Consider the following 21,036-nt stretch of genomic DNA (forward strand, 5'->3'; position numbering starts at 1 on the left):
TTTTTAGGTACAAAACCCTGATAATAAATGTTTCGATAAAGGTTTGCAAGCATTAGCATGGGGTCCAATGTATATAGTGAATGGGTTCAGATTTCATACCAAATCATGGAGTGAAGGAAGAAAAACTGAAAATTGTGGAGTATGTGTTAGAGGGAACACTCATGAAGAAGATGAGTGTGATTATTATGGTATTCTGAATGAGGTCCTTGACTTGGAATACCCAGGCGAAGATGAGAACTTTGTATGCTTATTTAACTGTCAATGGTATGATCCAGTACAGAATAGAGGCACAAGGGTTCATCCTGCATATGGTTTAGTAGATGTTAAAAATAGTAGAAGATATAGAAAGTTTGATCCATTTGTGTTAGCAAGTCAAGCTATTCAAGTTTATTTCAGCAAATATCCTAGTGGTCGTAGAGACAAACAAGATTGGCTAGCTGTCATAAAAACAAAAGCACGGGGAATAATTGATCAACAATACATTATAACAACTGCACATCAAGAGGATGAGATGTCAAGTTGTAGGCCTGTTGAAATTGAGGAGATGACAACTACAACCTCTACTATTGAAATGGAGTTAGAAGATGTGAATAGTTCAACTAGTTCAAACGAAGATGAGAACGAAGATGAAAGTGAAGATACCCTTGAGAGCAATGAAAAGAGTTTTAATGATTCTGATTAGTTTTTGTAATTTAGAATTGTAAAATTTTAATGTTTTGTAATATTTTGAATAGTACTTTTTGAATTCTAAGAAATGAAAATGTTATTTGCTCTTTGTAATTCATTAACTGTTCTTTGTAATTCATTAACTGCTTTATTAACTGCTTTATTAACTACTTTTTTAACTATTTTATTAACTGCTCTTTGTAATTCATTAACTTCTTTTTGTAATTCATTAACTGCTTTATTAACTGCTTTATTAATTATTTTTTTTAATGTTGCAAATGGCTTCAGGCGATGATCCTCCTCGTAAATCATTTGCCTCAAAGTTCTGGGGAAAGAAGTTTACTGTTAGTAGAGCCACACAGCCTGATGAAGGTGAGGGGCCTTCAGTTCCACCTGCTGATGTACCTACACCACCACCACCACCTAGAGGCCAACAGCAATCCCCGAGTGAGAAGGGTCAGGGACATTTAGATCCACCCCCTGTTGTACCTCCATACTTCCCTGGTCACTTCCCTCCTCCCTCGACGAGTCCTCACTTCCCCTCTCCAGATCAGACACATGCTTCTCCATTCTATCCATATTACCCCCCACCATCATCACAGGAAACTGGTCCATCCACTGGTCCCCACCCTCCTTACCCGTACCCATATTACTACCCCTATCCGGTGCAGTATGAACAGGGTGGACCATCAAGGCCACCAGAGGTTAGCGCTAGTCCGCCTGTAGCAGCAACAGATAAGCGTCAATACATTGAGCCTGATGGCGATAAGTAAGTTCAATTTAAGTTATTAAGTTGTGTTTATTTTGATATATTATATGTTATTGACAAAAAAAGTAACTTGCAGCTTCAATCCTTCAAGGCCACCTATACATATGATCCGGGATATAATAAAGAATAAATATGATGCTCCTTACTTATCCTGGAAGAAGATCCTAAAGCCAGTTAGAGATATGTGGTTTGGAGAATTTCAGGTATATTTTTTTGGTATAATTTCAAATATGTGATTTAATTTGTCCTAATCTTTTTGATATTGCTTAAATTTTTACAGAAAGAGTTTAGGTGGTTGCCTGAGTACAGCACGAGTATTAGATCAAATTTTGAGAGGAGAGGAGTGACCCGTCTCAGAGACATGTTCACGGACATTAGAAAGTCTGGTCAGCGTACTAATTGGATTGGAGAGGGCGTTTGGGCTGATTTGAGTAGTGCTTGGGCGACCCCTGAGTTTATAAAAATGAGAGAGCAGAATAAACAGAACAGAGCCTCTGAATGTGGCGGTTTAAAAAGCTCTCTTCATACTGGTGGATCTATACCTCATACGGAACATAAGCATCGTCTGACAAGTGTTTTGAATTAGTTTATTACATATATTTATGTTATTTTAACTATTTCTTAAATGTTCAAAAATAATCCCTTGGTCGGGAGCCAACCCCACTGGAGTTGCATACAAGAACTCATTAACATCAAGCTGACCATCAGTGGGTTGATGAGAAGGCTAAGAAGGCTCATGTGAGTAAATTTTTTTGGAATTTTAGAATAAAAATTTATTTTAATAAAACTAATTGTAACTCGCAGGATGATTTCGTACGAGCTAGAGATAGTCTGCAGTCCACTGGCGAGGGATCATCTTCAGGATTGGCCCACATTTCTGAGTATAATACATGGTCAGAAGTTATTGGTGGAAGACAGAGGGGAAGGGTATATGGCATGGGTTCACAGGGTTTTGCTATTGAGGGAAGTTCATCCACTTCTGCATTTCATGATCCAAGTGGAGCTGAAGAATCTATAAGCGAGAGGGTTGCAGCGCTGACTAGAGAGATTGAAGAGATGAGAAGAGTTCAGAATGAAATGCAAGCAGAGTTGCAATCCTACAGAGCTGAAAATTAGAGGAAGAAGGAGCAAGAGGAGCGGCCATCTGCAAACAGTGAAGATACAGCTGAGGATTAGATATTTTTTATGCTTGATGATTGTATTTAGAACTTGTGAACTTGTGATTGTAACCTTATGATGAACTTGTGATTGTAAGGTTTATGTTTGATGATTGTAATCTTGTGAACTTGAATTTATGGTTATGATGAATATAGAGGCGTGTTGCCCAAAATGTATTTCTCTTTCTGCAGGTTTAGATTTTAGGGTGAACCTCCATCAAATAGAGGGAATGCTGTCAATTTTTTTTTCAGTTGCTATAGATTTCCGGAGGCCAACCGGCGGTTTGGCCGCCAGAAATGAAGATACCGAACGGCCAATACTATGCCGCCGGTTTTGTCATTAGACCACCGGTATTTAACCGGCGATTACCGACGGCCGCCGGCAGTGTTACCGGCGGTACCCAGCGGTGTACACCATCGGTAATAGACCGCTGGCAAAAGTTTCCTACGCGATTTTTACCGGCGGCTTCAATGTCGCCGCCAAGCCGCCGGTAAATAGAGAAACCGCCGGTATAGCCATAGTAACCGCCGGAAAAAACTGCCGGTTTTTTACATTTTTCCTGTAGTGATTTGGGTCGTATATCAAAATAAAGAATACAAAGATAACTAAGAATAACATTCTTCTTAATTTAGATTTTATTGATGTTTGTATGTATATGACTTTTATTACGCAAAAACACATAAAACATAAAATTAAGTAGGAACTTAGAGTGCACAACTTTTAAAGATTATACACACTAACATATGTTGATTGTTTAATATTTCATCTTTTTAGAAGAAAAATAATTCATTAATTTTTTAATGGTTTTCACAGTATGGTTATGCCTAATTGTTCCATGGAATTTTAAATATTCAAATTCTTACTTACACTAGGTTGAAGGACAATTAGAAAGAAAGTTGAAAATTATAGAGTTTGATCAAGATGGTGAATGTAAGATAAGGTATGATGAATCTTAACAACACCTTAATCCAATTGCTAAATTTTTAGAAAAGTGTAGCATATGTGCTCAATATGTGCTCAATATGTAATGCCAAGCATACTACAATAAAATGGTGTTATAGAAATGCATAATAAAATATTAATGAATATGACAAGGAATATTTTTATTCTTTTTTGTCCTAATCATTATGGATGCATTCTTTGAAAAATGCTATGTATTTATTAAATAGGTTTACAATAAGATTGTTTCAATGGATCTTTTTAAAATGTTGGTAGGAAAGGAGCCATGTTTAAAGCAACTAGTGTTGATGATTACAAGTATTAATAGATGATTAGTTTTTTTTTTATTCTTGCTTTATATATTGTATATATTTGTTGTGTGTCACTAATCATTTTAGGAATAACATACATCGAGAAAAATTGAAGAATCAAGGTTCAAGATAATGTAACATCAGTGTCTAAGTCAGTATGTGTTTGGATGAGTCTGCGCTTTTTATTTTTCTTGAGTTATTTTTTGTGTTAGGTGTATAGTCGCAAGAAAACCGTGCACACACACACAAGGGGGAGGGGGGGGGGGTAAAATTGAATGTTTTAATTTCTTGTTAATCATATTGTACTATCCAAACTAGACTATAAGATATGTTCAAATAAAAATTGATTAAAATATTTAATTAAATGAGATTAATTAAAATTAGGCCATAACTAATCATACTATATGATCTTAAACTATCCAAGATGATCAAATATTTAAAAAAAAACCCCACTATCAAATTTCTATTGCCTAAAATAGCCAAATTTAAATTTTAAAATTTAAACTTACCATATTGTATGTCTAATTTGCACTATAGGAATATTAATTCAAATAGCCTAATTTAATTTGAATGATTAAGAAATTAAATTAGGATCTAATCATTATTAATAATCAGTCTACACAATCATTATCGTATAGTCCGATCAACTCGAGAGCTTAAATAGACAAGCTTGGTTCTTCCGGGAAGATGTGTGATTCAATATAACTAATCTTATTATACTATTGCTTATCCTACAATAAAATAAGTGAAGGAATTCATACTATACTACTATTTATCGTATAATACTTAAAGTGATGGAAGTGAACTAATCATACTGTATGATCCACAAATTGTATTACACGATCTGAGCAATTTATTTAAAAGTTGGAGTTTTTTAAAGGACACTTCTTAAATTAAGGACATGTCTTTAGTGATAGTGTCCATGCGGAATCAAAGACATTTTCTTATAAGCAAGAATGCCCATATCTTGAGAGAGAGAGAGAGAGAGAGAGAGAGAGAGAGAGAGAGAGAAGGTGAGTTTCAGAGAGGGAGTTTACCTTAAGGATGTTAATGGGTGAAAAGATTCACACGATTTCTCTTGCTAGTCTACACCTTGGGTCATATTATTTTTGTCTGTGGAACTCTTGGGGAGGAGCTCCAGAAAGAAATGTCTTTGGTGTGAAAGACTTGTTAGATGAGGAGGTTAGGGTCAACATCTTTGCTGAGCCAGAAGGTTAAAGAAGGGATCAGCATTTCCATCAAAACTAGAAGCTAAAGAAGGGGTAAAATTTTCATCAAGCAAGGAAGAAAAAGAATTGATCGACATCTCCACTAAAGCGAGGAGCTAAAGGATGAATGACATCTCTCTAAGGATAGGAGGTGAAAGAAGGGTTATTCTTTAGAGTTTGTAAAGGTCATTCTCCACCAAATCAAAGGAGAAGGGTTCTTTTACCTATATGTGTGCTGAAGGAGAGACATTTAGTGTAATTCTCAAAGAAGAGGGCCTTTGGGGAGTGGACATAGGTCGATTTAACCAGGCCACTATAAATCTTATTTACTTATTTTTATTTTTCTTTACTTACTTTCTTGCAATTTTGTTTTCTGCACTATGTTTTTCTTTGGTTAACCTATGAAATATTTTTGGGTGATATTTTATAGTTCAGGTTTTATTTTGAAATTCAAAAAAGAAAAAAAAAATAAATGTTTTCTATAGTTTAAAGAAAAAATATCTTATTTGCTTTTTGTTTGAGTTTTTTTAATGAAAATGATGAAATTAGTTGTAGTATAACATCACATAATGTGGAAATTCAAGAAGTTAGGGTTAAATTTTCTTTAACGATTACTTTTCAATTTATTATTTTCATAATATTGAATAAACTAGCAATTTATAAGAAGAATAAATATAACATTATGAAGTTTTTACAAATTAAAATATATTTTTTTGAACAAGAAGAAGTAGAACTAAAATGATCTCAAAGAGCAATAGGTTCTTCTATTTTGAATGATAATGTAGTTTAGACCCAAAAGCTAGAATTTTACTTAGGAATTGACGAGGATCTATTTCCACTTTCAGAAGTCATGAAAATATATTATAATTGGTTAAATTATATAAAAACTTTGAAAACAATTAATCACAATAAAGTTTGGAATCTCGTTGAATTGCCCAAGGGTTTAAAAAGAGTTGGGTGTAGGTGGGGCTTTAAGATCAAATGTAGCTCAAATGGAAATGTCTAATAATATAAGGTTATACTCATTAAAAAGTAATATACAACTATTGTTCCAATTTAAAAGGAGATAAATTAAACATGATCGGTGTAATACAAAAAAATGCAAATAGATTGATTACATTTCATACACATCTATTTTTGAGAGCTTGATATAAAATGGTTATGTGTAAATTGTGTATTATTTATGTGGTATTTCTGAAAGAAATGTTCCTGAGAAGGAAAAACATTATAAGTGTTAAATAGCCCAGCAGCATTGCTGCGTATGATTTCACATCACCCTAACACTAGATTCTAACATTCTAATGTCAGGTTCATTGGTTTCTAGTGCTGTGGTGACACCAAGGTAGCACCGCAACATTACATGGGGCTTTACACCAAAATTCAAGTGCAATATTGGAGCCTAAAAGAATGAGTGCAAGAGCATCGAGCCATGCAACACCTTAGCGCCAAAAATCACATTCAAGTGCTATAGCACAGAAATTTTGGAGCACCATAGCGGAGTAGTTATCGTGATGAAAAGATGCAATGACTCAGCCAAAAGTCATACCATTTGAATCATTAACCGTCACAGGTCATCCAAAGCCGTAAAGGAGCTAACATTACAATACCGAGGTACTAGTTCATTTTATGCCCCATGGCGCCACCTTGTCGAGCAACACGATGCTTGGACCAATTCCTATACTTACTACAAATAGTTCTGAATCTTTCTATTTATAGAGTTCTATCATTTAAGAAAAACTCCTTAATTTTAAGCGAGTTTCTTTTGTGCCCCCTTAGAGTAAAGTCTAAGAGTGGCTAAGCAAGTGCAAGATACTTGCATTGTGGAGATCTTAGCATGTTATATATGCAACTCTATTATTAGAGGATGAAGGAGTGTGTAGAAGATCATTTGATCATTTTAGGTGATAATTTTCTTATTACTTCTCTTATATTTCTTCTTTTAATGAATAAAATGAAAATGAATTTGCTTGTTGAATCTTTTATGTCTAGCTAATTCTCTAATTTTACGATAATGATATAGTACTAATGTAGACTCTTGTGCCATGTGTGAAACATTGATATTTCAAATATCTTTCAATCTTAATTTAATTCATATAAAGGCCATGTGTGTAGTTAATATCTAGTGTGATATATAGCCTTGATGAAGGAATGTTAAAATAATTAGGAGTATTGAAATGGAATGTTTGCTTGCCTAGACATATAGGATGTTTGAATATTCTAGGTTCTACATAATAACAACAATAACAATATCAAGCCTTTATCCCACTGCATGGGGTCGACTACATGAATACTTTTTCTCTATTGTGTCCGATTGAGAGTCAAATTATCATTTAGATCTAATAAAGAAATGTTTATTCTAATATTTTTCTAACCAAGTCTTTTTAGGTCTACCTCAACACTTCTTAATATACCCAAGATATCTAAAATATGTACTCTTATTAATGAATTGATCGCTCAAAAAACTCTCCTCTAGATCTATTACTATTAAAATTACACTCAATGTGTTTGATTTTAGATCTAGTCAAACAAAAACCTTTAGACTCTAAAGTTGACCTCCATAATTCAAGTTTACCTTAAACTCTGTCTTTAGTCTTATCAACAAGAAGAATATCATCAGCAAAAAGCATATATCAGGGAACATCCTATTGTAAATCTTGAGGAAGAACATCCATGACTAAAGCAAAAAGATACGGGGTTAAAGTTGATCCTTGATGAAATCCAACTGAAATTGGAAAATACTTGGTCAAACCACCTTATGCTTGAACATTGATAATAACTCCTTCATACATATCCTTAAATGACTTGAATATAAGCATTACTAATCCCTTTCTTTTTTAGAACTCTCCATAGTACTTCTCTAAGAATTATATCATATGCTTTCTTTAAATCAAGAAATATCATATGTATATCTTCCTTACTCTCCCTATACTTCTCTATTAAACCTCTCAATAAATATATAACTTCTATAGTAGACCTACCCGACATGAATCTAAAATGATTTTGAGAAACATTTGTATCACATCGTTACCTATGCTCCATAACTCTTTCCCATAGTTTTAAAGTTTGACACATTAATTTCATTCCTCTAAAATTCACATAATCTTGTGCATCACATTCATTCTAAGAAATAAGAATCTTCACACTCATTCCCCACTCATTTGTAATTTTTTAGTCTTCAAAATAACATTAAAAAGATTAGTAAGCCAAGAAATTCCTTCATATCCTAAGCATTCCACACCTCTATTATATTATTATCAGGTCCAATAGCTTTTCCACACTTCATTCTCTTTAAAGCCTCTCTTACTTTAATTCACTAATACTCTGATAAAAATAAAAAAGCTTTATTTTTATTTAGGTAACTAAGGTAACTAAATCAATTGTATTTTTACAATCTTCATTAAAAAGTTTAGCGAAATATCTCATCCACCATTTTTTAATATCTTCTTTTAAAAAAAGCACTTTTTGATCTTCATCCATAATGCACTTTACTTGAACTAAATCTTTACTACACTTATCTATATATATATATATATATCCCTCCTTAGCATATAATTTGTTATATAAATTATTAAAAGATAAAATCTTTGCATCATATATTACTTCCTTAGACCCCTTACATGCTTTTTTATATCTTTTCCAATTATTTGAGTTTGAACATCTAAATAAATTTTTATAACAAAACTTTTTTTTTAATCTTTTCTTGTATATTTTGATTCCACTGCCAATTATTTTTACTATTAGGAGTTTTTCCCTTTGATACTCCAAACACGTCCTTAGCAAAATGATTTCAACCCTTAATATGATCATTTGAGCTTAATTTGAGCCAACTTTAGATCAAATCAAAATTAGATTGTTCAAAACCCTAGTCTATGTTGCGGATCTATGACTTATGATTTTGATGATAGCAAACATTCTTTTTCTCTATGACTGCTTTCTACTAACATTTCAGGTTCAAACGATCGAACTGCAATTTGGAATCAGCTCAAGATTGGGTATACTAGGTCTGAGTCAGTTTGTACACTTTTTCCTTTCTTGAGACTATTGTATTTGTTGTGGCTTCTGATGCTTTGTAACGTATAAGAGTTTTTGACTATTCCCTAGAATTTACTATCTTTGATAACATCGTCCTGGACGATATTTATATCGGCCAGGACGATCTGTTCAAAAGCAGAAACCCTAATTAGGGCATCCTCATTACAGTAGCCGTCATTATGCAAAATACATCGTCCTGGATGATTTTGTATTGGCCAAGATGATAGGCTCAATTCAGAATGAATCTGCCGCCATATCTACTTAGGCAAATGTTATTTTTGGATATCGGCCTAGTGGATCGGCCTGGATTATAAAATATCGGATAGGACGATCCAGGACAATTTTTCCAAAATTTCTCTGGCAATTTTGGAAAGCAATTAATGGTGATTTCATCCGGGCCGATTGCAAGATTGTCCGGGATGATTAGACATCGTCCAGCGACTCCAAACGGTTGCTCCTGCGAACTCGCACCTTAGTACCATCGAATTCAAGGCTTGTCTCGAGGTAAGTTCACCAAAGAAGAAAATCTCTTTGGTGTCAAAGGACCCGGCGACTCCGCCGCACCGGGGAAGGTGGAAGTGATTTTGTAAGGGCTTCTCCGCCTAGCTGTGGGGGCTAAATGAGAGACACTTGTTTAGTGCAATAGTTGGAGGGTGCCTCCAAGGAGTAGACGTTGGTCAAGGTTTGACCGAACCACTATAAATCCGGTGTTTTCTTTTCTTATTATTGCTTTCGCATTATTTTCTTCCGCACTTTAATTTCTGTGGTGATTTTGGTTTGAGTTTTTTCTTTGGTTTTAAAGTTATCCAGTTCACCTCTCTTTGTTAGCCTTGGGCCAATTCTATAAGGCTTAACATCCCTAATTAACTTTCTAGTGCCATAAGAGCACTTTCAAGTGGTATCAATGCCGTTTTCAAAAAAATAAGTTTTTAAAAGCTTTTGAATTTCGATCCATGGCTAATCGTAATGTTGCGGAAAGTTATTCAATCACCAGACCTCCTTTGTTTGAAAATATATCGTTGTTTACTTGAAAAATTTGATGCCAAAGTTGTTGCTATTTGTGAATCAAAAGATTTGAATGATTATTCTATTGATAATTCGATTGGCTCACTCATTGCCTACAAGAAAGGTTTGGGTCAAAGAATTTTGGATGCAGGTGAAACGATTGTTCTAAAAAATGAAGATACGAAAAAAGATTGCTTAGTTGGTTACGAATGCAATGACTTTTCAAGCAAATCACAAAGCTCACCAAAGCATAAGCAAAAGTGAAAAAAGGTAAAAGTGGTAAGGATGTCTATATTTCTTCTGACGTTAGTTTCTTTCGATGCAGGAAGCCTGGACATATGAAAAATTAGTGCCATAATTTAAGAATTCTTCCTACGAAAGAAAAGGGCAAGGAAAAGTAAAATTTAAACTGGGGAAATAACGAAAGGCAAAAAATCTCATGAGCAGATCTTGTTTCTAAAGCATCGAACCAGGAGAGAGATAATGGTTAAAAGCCTTTCGTGTTTTTGTGTTGTGTTTTTGTTTTTATGTTTTTTTATTTTTATTTTGTGTTTTTGTTTTATTTATTCTTTGAAGTTTTTGTTTTCGTGAAAGTTTTTCTCTGATCAACACACACATTCACTTTTCTAAAAATAAAAAATCTACTTTCTATTTTTTTTTGAAATCTTTGATAAGTTGTGTTTGACTTCTCTAAAATAGTTAGAGGAAGGGAACTCATGATTTCGTTTCTCTTTCTCTCTTCTTAAAGAGGTTATTTTACTTTTTATTCAAAATCTTCATCATATTTTAAATTGGATTTTGAAACTGATTTTTTTTATCTCCCTATATTTTTTCTATCGCATAGGAATCTTTTGCAAGATTGTTGAATCCACCATAAATTTTTTTTAATCAAGTTGTCCGTGTTGTCAATAATTTGGGTTTACTTTGGTTTTGAAAATATAAGAAAGAAAGCATTTTTTTTAAAAATAATTAAAAAAAAGTGGCCAATGATGCCAAACCAAAAGATGTGCAATGACGCCAAATTAAAAAAAAATACATAAAGTGTATTAAAATCAAAAGATGCTCAAAGAGCCATTTAAGTGATAAAGGGCATAAAATGAGCTCACAAAAAATATGCTTATTTTTCTTATACTACTAAAACTTAAGAAAATCCTCTATATGTTCGAAACTTGTGCTTAAAAATCTTGGTTCCTGATTCAGCAATTCGTGCATTGATCTTCTATTAGATATATTTTATGAAAGGAGTTTTGAAAAATTAATGTTTCTTTTTCCCATTTATTCCTTAATTTGGATATTGGATTAAAAAGTTTTTGAGCCTTTAAAAGAACTTGAGTTGGGATTATCAAACTCTGAATTTCTAACCTTTTCTGGGCTATGCGTTGTCAATCCAATTCTACTAAGTTTTTGATTAAAACCAAGAGGTAACTTTCTCATTTTAAGAATATTTATTTTTCACTAGATTAGGGAATGTTTTTATCTTTTAGTCATTTTATTTTTGTTTGTGCCTCCTCTCTTTTTGATAATGTCAAATGGGGAGAACGTATTGTTGAATTTTTGTACTGTTATCGCGTTTGTATCTTATTTTCAAAAAATTAAAAACAACAAAAATATTTTTATCTCCCCTATTTTTTTATAATGGTTGTTCTAGTGAGGGGGAGATTAGGAGAAATTACCTTTTTTTTTTAAATTCAAATTGTAATGTTTGCCATCATCAAAAATGGGGAGATTATTGTGGATCTATGGCTTTATGATTTTGATGTTAGAAAATATTCTTTTTCTCTTTGACTACTTTCTACTAGCATTTTAGATTCACACGATTGGACTGCAATTTAGAATCCGCTCAAGATTGGGTAGACTAAGTCTGAGTCAGTTTGTACACTTTTTCCTTTCTTGAGTCTATTGTATTTGTTGTAGCTCCTGATGCTTTGTAACGTATAAGAGTTTATGACTGTTCCCTAGAGTTTACTGTTTTTGATAACATCATCCTGATCAAAAGAAAAAACCCTAATTAGGGCATCCTCATTAAAGTAGCTGTCATTATGCAAAACACATCGTCCTGGACGATTTTGTATCGGCCAGGACGATAGGCTCAATTCAGAATGAATCTACCGCCATATCTACTTAGGAAAATCTTATTTTAGGATATCGGCCTGGTGGATCGGGCTGGACTATAAAATATCGACCAGAATGATCCAGGACAATTTTTCCAAAATTTTTCTGTCAATTTTGGAAAGATATTAATGGTGATTTCGTCCGGGCCGATCGCAAGATTGTCCGGGACGATTAGACATCGTCCAGCTTTATTTCAGGGCGATATTCAGGACGATTTTCTTTATATTTGAACTAATCGGCCAGGACAATAATGTCGGTAACTTGCATTAATGAGCTCCTTTTTAGCTCTTCTATTTAATCTATGACGAGGCACTTTGTAAGTGGCTTTGACAGCCTTTAGAGCTTTGTTTTTATGGGGGAAACTTGAAGAGAGAGCTTGAAAGGGAGACACGAAAGGGTTGAGTTTGAGAGGGAGAAGATCCTGTGAGGGGGGAACTCAAGGGAGTGTGGAGGGGATTCCACACGGTTGCTCCAGCGAACTCGCACATTAGTACCATCGGATTCAAGGCTTGTCTTGAGGTAAGTTCACCAAAGAAGAAAATCTCTTTGGTGTCAAAGGATCCGGGGACTCTGCCGCACCGGGGAAGGTGGAAGTGATTTTGTAAGGGCTTCTCCGCCTAGCTATGGGGGCTAAAGGAGAGACACTTGTTTAGTGCAATACTTGGAGGGTGCCTCCAAGGAGTGGACGTAGGTCAAGGTTTGACCGAACCACTATAAATCCGGTGTGTTCTTTTCTTATTATTGCTTATGCATTATTTTCTTCCGCACTTTGATTTCTGTGGTGATTTTGGTTTGAGTTTTATCTTTGGTTTTAAAGTTATCCAATTCACCTCTCTTTGTCAGCCTTGGGCCAGTTCTATAGAGCTTAACATTCCTAACGAACTTTCTAGTGCCATAAGAGCACTTTCAGTCTAAAGAAATATAGAATTGAATGAATTATTTATTTTATTATCATGAATGATGTAAGATACTAGTGTTTGACAGAAGCGAATCTTGGATTTAGAAATGGCATACTGGTTCGATTGACATAATTCCATTTGGTTCTAAATTGAATTTTTTAAAATTAAATTGCATTAATTCAAAAAAATTCAAACTATAAGTTGAAATTTAATTAAAAAAATATGAACTTAGGTTGAATCGACTCCAACAGATATGTTTGATTCAAGTCAAGTTTATTTATTTTAGAATATATAAATAATCAATTAATTTGGTTATATACTTGCAAACTCCTTCACATGTATTTTAACAAGTAATAATCAAGTCTTGAAGAAGTTTTTGTTCATAGGAGATGTATATCTAAATGCCTTTAAATATATCTTAAGATGCAATGATTAGGTAATGAAAAAGGTATTTTCCAAAATGAGGAAAGCTCGCTGATAGTTTCCTGAATAAACTAAGCATCCCACCAAGAACAAGATGAATTATGAATGATGCATCAGATGTATCATTTACCACTTGTTGTTACTTCAGTTGTCACCTCTTAGTTAAAGGCCATTAACCCTCACTTATGCTTTACTATAGGAAGACCCCCACCTTAGTTGATATCACACATGTCACCATTTCTAACCCTAGCCTCCTCAGTACAGACCTACCCTTCCACTATAGTGATCCTTGACTTAAAGAAAGACAACGAGACCCAATCTCTCCACCCTTACAGTTTTCACCTAACACAGCACCAGTCCATCACGCACCAGCTTGGTCTCCATGCCACTGCCCAAGGAAGAATCTTCCATCCTTGTTCTCTTACTAATCAAAGGGTGACATGTGCATGTAACACAATATAACATATTATTTCTTTTATATTTTCTCGTGTAGCCCATTCTGTATCCCCCAAAATCCTTTAAATAAGGAGCAATGGGAACTATTCATGACACACAAAAACCTTATAAAAAAGTATTTTGGATAAGTAAGAAATTCGTTAGACCTCTAATCTTCTACTACTCTTCTCTTCTTCTTTTATAATATGCATTCTTGCTCACATGTTTCATTTAGTCTCTTAGTAAACCTGCTAGTAAGGTTAGGTATCATCCATCAATAAATTCAGATACAAAATATATGATCATAATTATTATTAATTAATATAATAATAGTAATAAATAACTTTATTGCATCCTAAAACATTTGAGGCGGTAGAGAGATATAGAGTTTAGCATTAAGACTTTATATGAAGATCTAACTCATAAATAGATAAAGGCAAAGGGGTAAAGTAATATTAGGACACTAAAAATTTTATGTTAAAAATCTTAAAAAGGGGAAAAACTATGGGGCCTTACCCAGTTGAAATGAATCCACTAATGTTTACAGTTGATTGCAAATGAGGCTCTTCTTTGTAGGATGGTCTTAGGTCAATATAGAAAATATACATCATAACAAGCACATTATGTGGTCGGAGTTGGAAGAATACAATGATAAGAGAGTTATTCTCAAGAGAATCTCAGCCTGTTCATTTGGTCAGTCGGATCATATGCAAGAAATGAAGGTAAAAAGACTGTAGATAGATCGTCATAGGAGGCTCAAGGGACATAGTCAGATAGCCAAATGAGGTTAGAGGGATCGTAGTCAAGGGACGATCATGGTTAGAGGGATCATAATCAGTGGATGATGATGATAAGAGGGATCTTAGTCAGTGGGATATTGTGGTTGAAGGGACCATAGTCAGTGAAAGATGGTGGTTAGAGGGACAATAGTAGATGAGCGATGGTGGTTGAAAGGATTATAGTTGGTAGGCGATGGTGGTTGGAGGGATTATAGTCAACGAGCACTAGTGGTCATAGTGATAATAGTCAATGGGACACTATGGTCAGAGGGATTATAGTTGGTGGACTATATATGATGGTTAGAGGGACCAAAGTTGGTAAGGTGAAGGTGGTTGGACAAACCATAATTGGTAGATGATGGTGGTCCAACGAAGGTCAGTAGATGAGAGGTCAGTAGATGAGAGGAGGTATGATAGAGATCAACGGTGGCTTGATGAGTCATGGTGTATGAGCGATGGTTAGTCAATGATAGACTGATAGGTGGTTGTCAAATGATAATCAACAGATGAGTAGAATTCCAGCGATGGTTGATAGTCAGGTGGTGGTCTAACAGTAATTGACAAAGGTTTGCCTATGGTGGTGCCTAGATAGAATTATAAGATCCTTGAAGCATCAGATCTCTCTCTAATCTCTAGCCAAAAGCTCCCCTCATGTAGAGAGTGGGGGTCTATTTAGTTTTTTTGAGTGAAACACCCAGTAATATATGGAGGAGATCACAGGCTTGTTAGGAGAGCTCCATTGGATGACCCATACTAATTCCCTCAATCATGGAATATTTTTAAAATATTTATGTCTTAATGATGTCAGAATTAAGCAATCTTAGGCTCATTGAATTCATCTTGTAGAACCATTCAATATGACATTAAGTATGCCATATTTAGAAATCACCTGGTCATCTAATTAATACTTTGAACCTTCTAAATATGCTTCAGCCCATTTATTTGGATCCATATGGGCTTGGATTGGATCAATTTTGGTGGCATTTGGTTTGTCTCATTGAGATGTTCAATTAGAATATAAGTTTGCTGAAATCAGAATTTGGATGATCCTATATTTAATTTTTGAAGTTTCCAACTTGAATATGCCTTGAGATTAGTGCTGGATCAAGGCAATTTATGGTGATGCATCAAATTTATTTCACTTCCTAATATATATTTAAAAGTTTCCGAATTGAAACACTAATAATAAACAAAGTTGAAAATCTACATGTTAGATATCAAATAATTAATTTATATTTTGTGCTCGATTAAGATGATTTTTTGCGACATATCAAACTTATTTTACTCCCTAATATATATTTAAAAGTTGTCTGAATTGAAACACTACTTATAAACAAAGTTGAAAATCTACATGTTTGACATCAAATAATTAGTTTATATTTCTAATTAATCCTTAATTCATTTGCTAAATTATTTTTTTATTTTATATTATTATCTTTTACAAAAACTTAAACCAAAATAAAGTACTATGTAACTAATTTAACTAAAATCTAAAATTTAAAAAAAGAAATTGAATGGAACCAAATCAAATTATTTTTTAATGTTCAAGTTTTTTTACCAATATTTTGTCCACAATAGTGCCATTGGTAGGTCCTAAATCCTGGATAATAAAAATGGAGGGCATAATCGACAACCAGCATAAAACATGTAGAATAATGATGACATGAAACATGTAATACATTGTGTTAATGCTAGGGTGTTCCCTAAAAGCAACATGTTGTATGGTCCGAATACAGTGAAAAGTGTGCAAGGGCCGCTTCATCGACACCTGGGTGTAGTGTTAAATAGGCAAGGGTTTTCTTATCATAGATAGATGTAGGTTTTCTTACAAGTAAATTAATGAAATTAATTAATATTATGATTCATAGTAAGATAGTTTTTTTATGCATTCAGGAAACAAAATGGGTTGAAGGGAAGACTATGGAGATTGATAGTTTATAATTTAAACTTTGATATTCTGATAGAAGTTATACTATAAGTGGTGTAGGCATGATTATAGATAAGAGTTTGAAGAATAATCTTATAAAAATTGGTAGAATTAGAGACACAATTATAATTTTAAAAAATTGATCCTAAGATTATTAATATTGTAAGTATCCTCTAATAGGTTTGAATATGTATTTAAAATTAAATTTGAATGACAGAAAAGAACTAATATGAAAGATACATCTTGAAGAAAGAGTTTTTATTATAGGAGATTTAAATGAACATTTTGGTAGAGAAGTAAAGGATCTTAAAAGCATTCATGGTGGCTATAGATTTGGAGCGACCAAAAATGGTGGTAAGACTACATTAGATTTTACTATAGCTTATTATTTTATAATTGCTAATACCTTATTTAAGAAAAAATATGAACATTTCATCACTTATAAGAATGGATATAGTAAAACTCAGATTGATTATTTTCTTATAAGAAAAATAAATCATTTATATTGCAGAGATTATAAAGTTATTCAGAGTGAAATTTTATGTACTTAACATCACTTATTTTTTTGGACTTTAGGATGAAGGGGAAGAATATGAAAAATATATTAATATGTTGTTATATGATTAGATTATAACATTTAATGAATACTAACAAAATGTTTTTAGAGTAAAAGTTAAGAGTCTATGATTTTATCTGTTCATAAAAAAATAAATGTTATGTGGAAAAAATAGCTAATAATATTAAGAATATTGCAAAGAATGTGCTTAGAATAAAAAATAATAATAATAATAAAAATAGTTGGTGCTAGAATCAAAATATGTAAGAAAAAAAAAAATAAAAATAAGAAACTTTGTTATAATAATTAGTTTAGATGTAAAAACTCTAAAAATTGGGAAATATATAAATAGGTTCATTAGGTGCCTATGAAGGCAATCTACGATGCAAATATTTATCTTTTAATTATTTATATAATAGATTAGATACTAAGGAGGGTGAAAGATATATGTATAATTTATCCAAATAAAGAGATAGAAGCAGCAAGGATTTAGTTCAAGTGAAGTGCATTAATGATGAAGATCAAAAGTGTTTTTTTTTTAGAAAAGGATATTTAATAAATAAGGATGAGATATTTTTCCAAGATTTTCAATGAAGATTGTGAGAATACGAATGACTTTAGTGACCTTAGCACTCAAAATTAAAATAGAGTTTTTTTTATTTTTATAGGCGTATTAGTAAAACTATAGTTAGAGAGGCTTTAAAGAAAATGAAATGTGAAAAACTATTAAACCCGATGATGTTCTAATAAAGGCGTGGAAATGCTTAGGAGATGAAGGAATTTCTTGCCTTACTAAACTTTTTAATATTATTTTGAAGATTAAAAAGATGTCAGATGAGTAGAGAAAGAATATATTGATTTCTATTTTTAAGAATAAAGGTGCGCAAAAGATTGTGTGAATTATAGAGGATTTAAGTTAATGTGTCATACTTCAAAACTTTGGGAGAGAGTTATGGAGCATAGGATACGACATGATACTAATGTTTCTCAAAATCCATAATGATACTAATGTTTCTCAAAATCCATTTAGATTTAGGTTGGGTAGGTCTAGAATGGAAGCTATTCATTTAGTAAGAGGGTTGATGAACAATTTTAGAGAGAATAATAAAGATCTACATATTATATTTATTGATTTAGATAAAGTATAAGATAAAGTTCCAAGAGAAGTGCTATAGAGTGTCCTAGAAAAGAAAGGGGTTAATAATGATTATATTCAAGTCATTAGGGATATGTATGCAAGAGCTATAAGGATCAGCCCTAAGCCCTTATCTTTTTTGCTTTAGTCATGTATGCTCTTAATAAACATTTATAAGAGGATGTCCCTGGTGTATGTTTTTTGTTGATGATATTCTTCTTGTTGATAAGACTAGAGAGGGAGTTGAAGGTAAACTCGAATTATGGAGGTCAACCTTTGTGTCTAAAGATTTTCGTTTGAATAGATCTAAAACCGAATACATGGAGTGTAGTTTTACTGGTAATAGATCTAGTGGGGGTTTGTGACTTTGAGTAATCAATTCATTAATAAGTGTACTCGTTTTAAATATCTTGGGTCTATTATTTAGAGTGATGGTGAGATAAATGGGATATTATTAGTAGAATTCAAGTTGGATGGCTGAAGTAGAGGAATGCTTCGAGTCTGTTGTGTGATAGAAAAGTACCACTAAAATTTAAGGAATAAAAAATTATAAGATTGAGGTGAGATCACCAATGTTTTATGGTGCAGAATGTGTGTCATTAAAAGTGTAGCATAATATTAAGTTAAGTGTTGTTGAGATCAGGATGCTTAGATGCATGAGTGGATTTACTCTTAGAAACATGATACGAAACAGACATATATGTGAAAAGGTTGGAGTAGCTCCTTTGACAGATACGATTATAGAGAGTCATCTTAAATGGTTTGGTTATGTAAAACGATAGCCTTCCGATGACCCTGTTAGGAGTTTGATGTATTAGATTTGACCAATATTAAGAAAGGTAGAGGTAGACCTAAAACGATTTCGCTAGAAATTATTAGAAATGACATTTCTTTATTATATTTAAATGAGAATTTGACTCTTAACATGATTCAATGGAGAAAAAGGATTCATGTAGCCGACCCCGTATAAAGGGATAAAGACTTGTTGTTGTAACAATATTTTGGCAAGGGCTAGTTTTGCTAACAAGATGCTAACTCTGTAGCCACCCATAATATCTGAAAGATGTAAATGTGGGTGAATTATCCTTCTACACAGAGGCATGATAAACTCATGGAAATAATTAAATCAGATTGAGTCGAATGATTTAGATTAAAAAAAAAAGCTTTTAGTAAATTTACCAACAAGCCATCGAAATTATATAGGCATTTAAAAAATACATGAATGGTAGGTTAAAATTTGCTGTTATTATAACATTCTGGGTAACAATTTGACGAACTAGATATGATATAAGGAAACATGAATTAGATGTTATTCTAAGGTTTCGTTCCGAACAACTTTCTTCCTGCTTCTTAAAGCAGCTTTTTAGTACATAAAATTTAATTTTTGTACTAAAAAGTTGATTTAAGAAGCAGGAAGAAAATGGTCCGAAATGAAGCCTAAACCAGAAAATGTAGCTTAGTATGTGCATTTGAGTTGGATAAAAGATTTTCTTTTCTAAGAACCTTAATTTAAGAAAAAAAAAGTAAACAATTCATAAGATGAATTCCTGAACCCAACATTTGAATTATTTATTAAAAATTTGGTTCAATATCTGGCGAATGAATGCCTGAGAAAAGCTTGTAGTAGCAATGAAAAGAAATGCGAGATTAAAGTGTTACTTTACCTGAAAAACTTAGATAAATCTGCACAAATCTTTTTTGCTCCTCATGATCTATAAATATAATAAATATAAACGATTCACAATTATGCAAGATTTGATTTAACCAGTAAAATAAACATGTTAGCATATTAAAATTTTTTTAATAAAAACAACTAAAAAAATACCAGGATATTTATTGTAGTTCAAGATATGTGGTGTTTCTGTATGATAATCCGCAGCCATCTCACAAAAGTGATTGGCAATATCATATGCGATGGGGTTGAAACTTGCATACTCATAATCCTGAAAAAGATATTTAAATTAATTAAAAAATAAAAAGCAAAAGGATATCAGCATAAGTAGAAATAATAGCATTAACAAACTCACAATTATCGTTAGCATTTTGGTTTCCTCTTCAATCATTATATTCCCATACTGTAAATCATTATGGCAAAATCCTATCCTTTCTTCCTTTCCAGATAAGTCATTTTCCAAGCTGCTTATTTCCTTCTCAATCATATCCAGATTTATTGCTTTGATTTCTTCATAGGAGCAGAGTCTTCTGGCAGCGTTCAACCAGTTTCTGGTTTATCCAAACAGAAATTAAAGCCGTTTCGCTAAGCAAACATCAGTGATTATAATTGAAACAATCTAATAAATGCATATCTTAGCGACAATTAGATACCTTAATCTGTCCCATATGTGTACAGTGTTCGGACCTGTCATGTTCAGATCATGAAACTCTCTCAGTTTTGATGCAATTAAGGCAGATATTTCAACGTCTCGCAAGTCAGCAGCTGAGAGCGTCTGTAGCAAGAAACGAATCAGATGCTATCAATATTTAATTATTTTATAAAATAGTTATTATGAAAGTACTGCTATTTTTTTTATTTATTAAAAGTACTGCTATTTAATAGATTGAACGGAGTATTGTCCTATTAAAAATATATATTAAAATGATTTTCGGATTCATTTGATTTATTTTAAATTAATCTAATATAAATTTTTATTAGTTAAATTAAAAAAAATTGGGCAGTTCTCT

The 21,036-nt window shown here is 32.8% G+C and overlaps 1 protein-coding gene across 1 annotated transcript in view; it reads right to left on the minus strand.

Annotated features, from left to right (window-relative positions):
- The window catches only part of LOC110116409 (probable choline kinase 2), a 43,854-nt gene that overhangs the window by 21,402 nt on the left and 1,416 nt on the right, over positions 1-21,036 (minus strand). Inside the window, exons 2-5 of the mRNA XM_020849954.2 lie at positions 20,680-20,801; positions 20,382-20,577; positions 20,180-20,297; positions 20,019-20,066 (exon numbers count right to left, since the gene is read on the minus strand). Coding sequence (XP_020705613.1) covers positions 20,019-20,066; positions 20,180-20,297; positions 20,382-20,577; positions 20,680-20,801 — 484 coding nt within the window. The remainder of the gene's footprint in view (positions 1-20,018; positions 20,067-20,179; positions 20,298-20,381; positions 20,578-20,679; positions 20,802-21,036) is intronic.

This window comes from Dendrobium catenatum, unplaced genomic scaffold (genome assembly GCF_001605985.2).
Source record: "Dendrobium catenatum unplaced genomic scaffold, ASM160598v2 fragScaff_scaffold_82, whole genome shotgun sequence".
Taxonomy (NCBI): Eukaryota; Viridiplantae; Streptophyta; class Magnoliopsida; order Asparagales; family Orchidaceae; genus Dendrobium; species Dendrobium catenatum.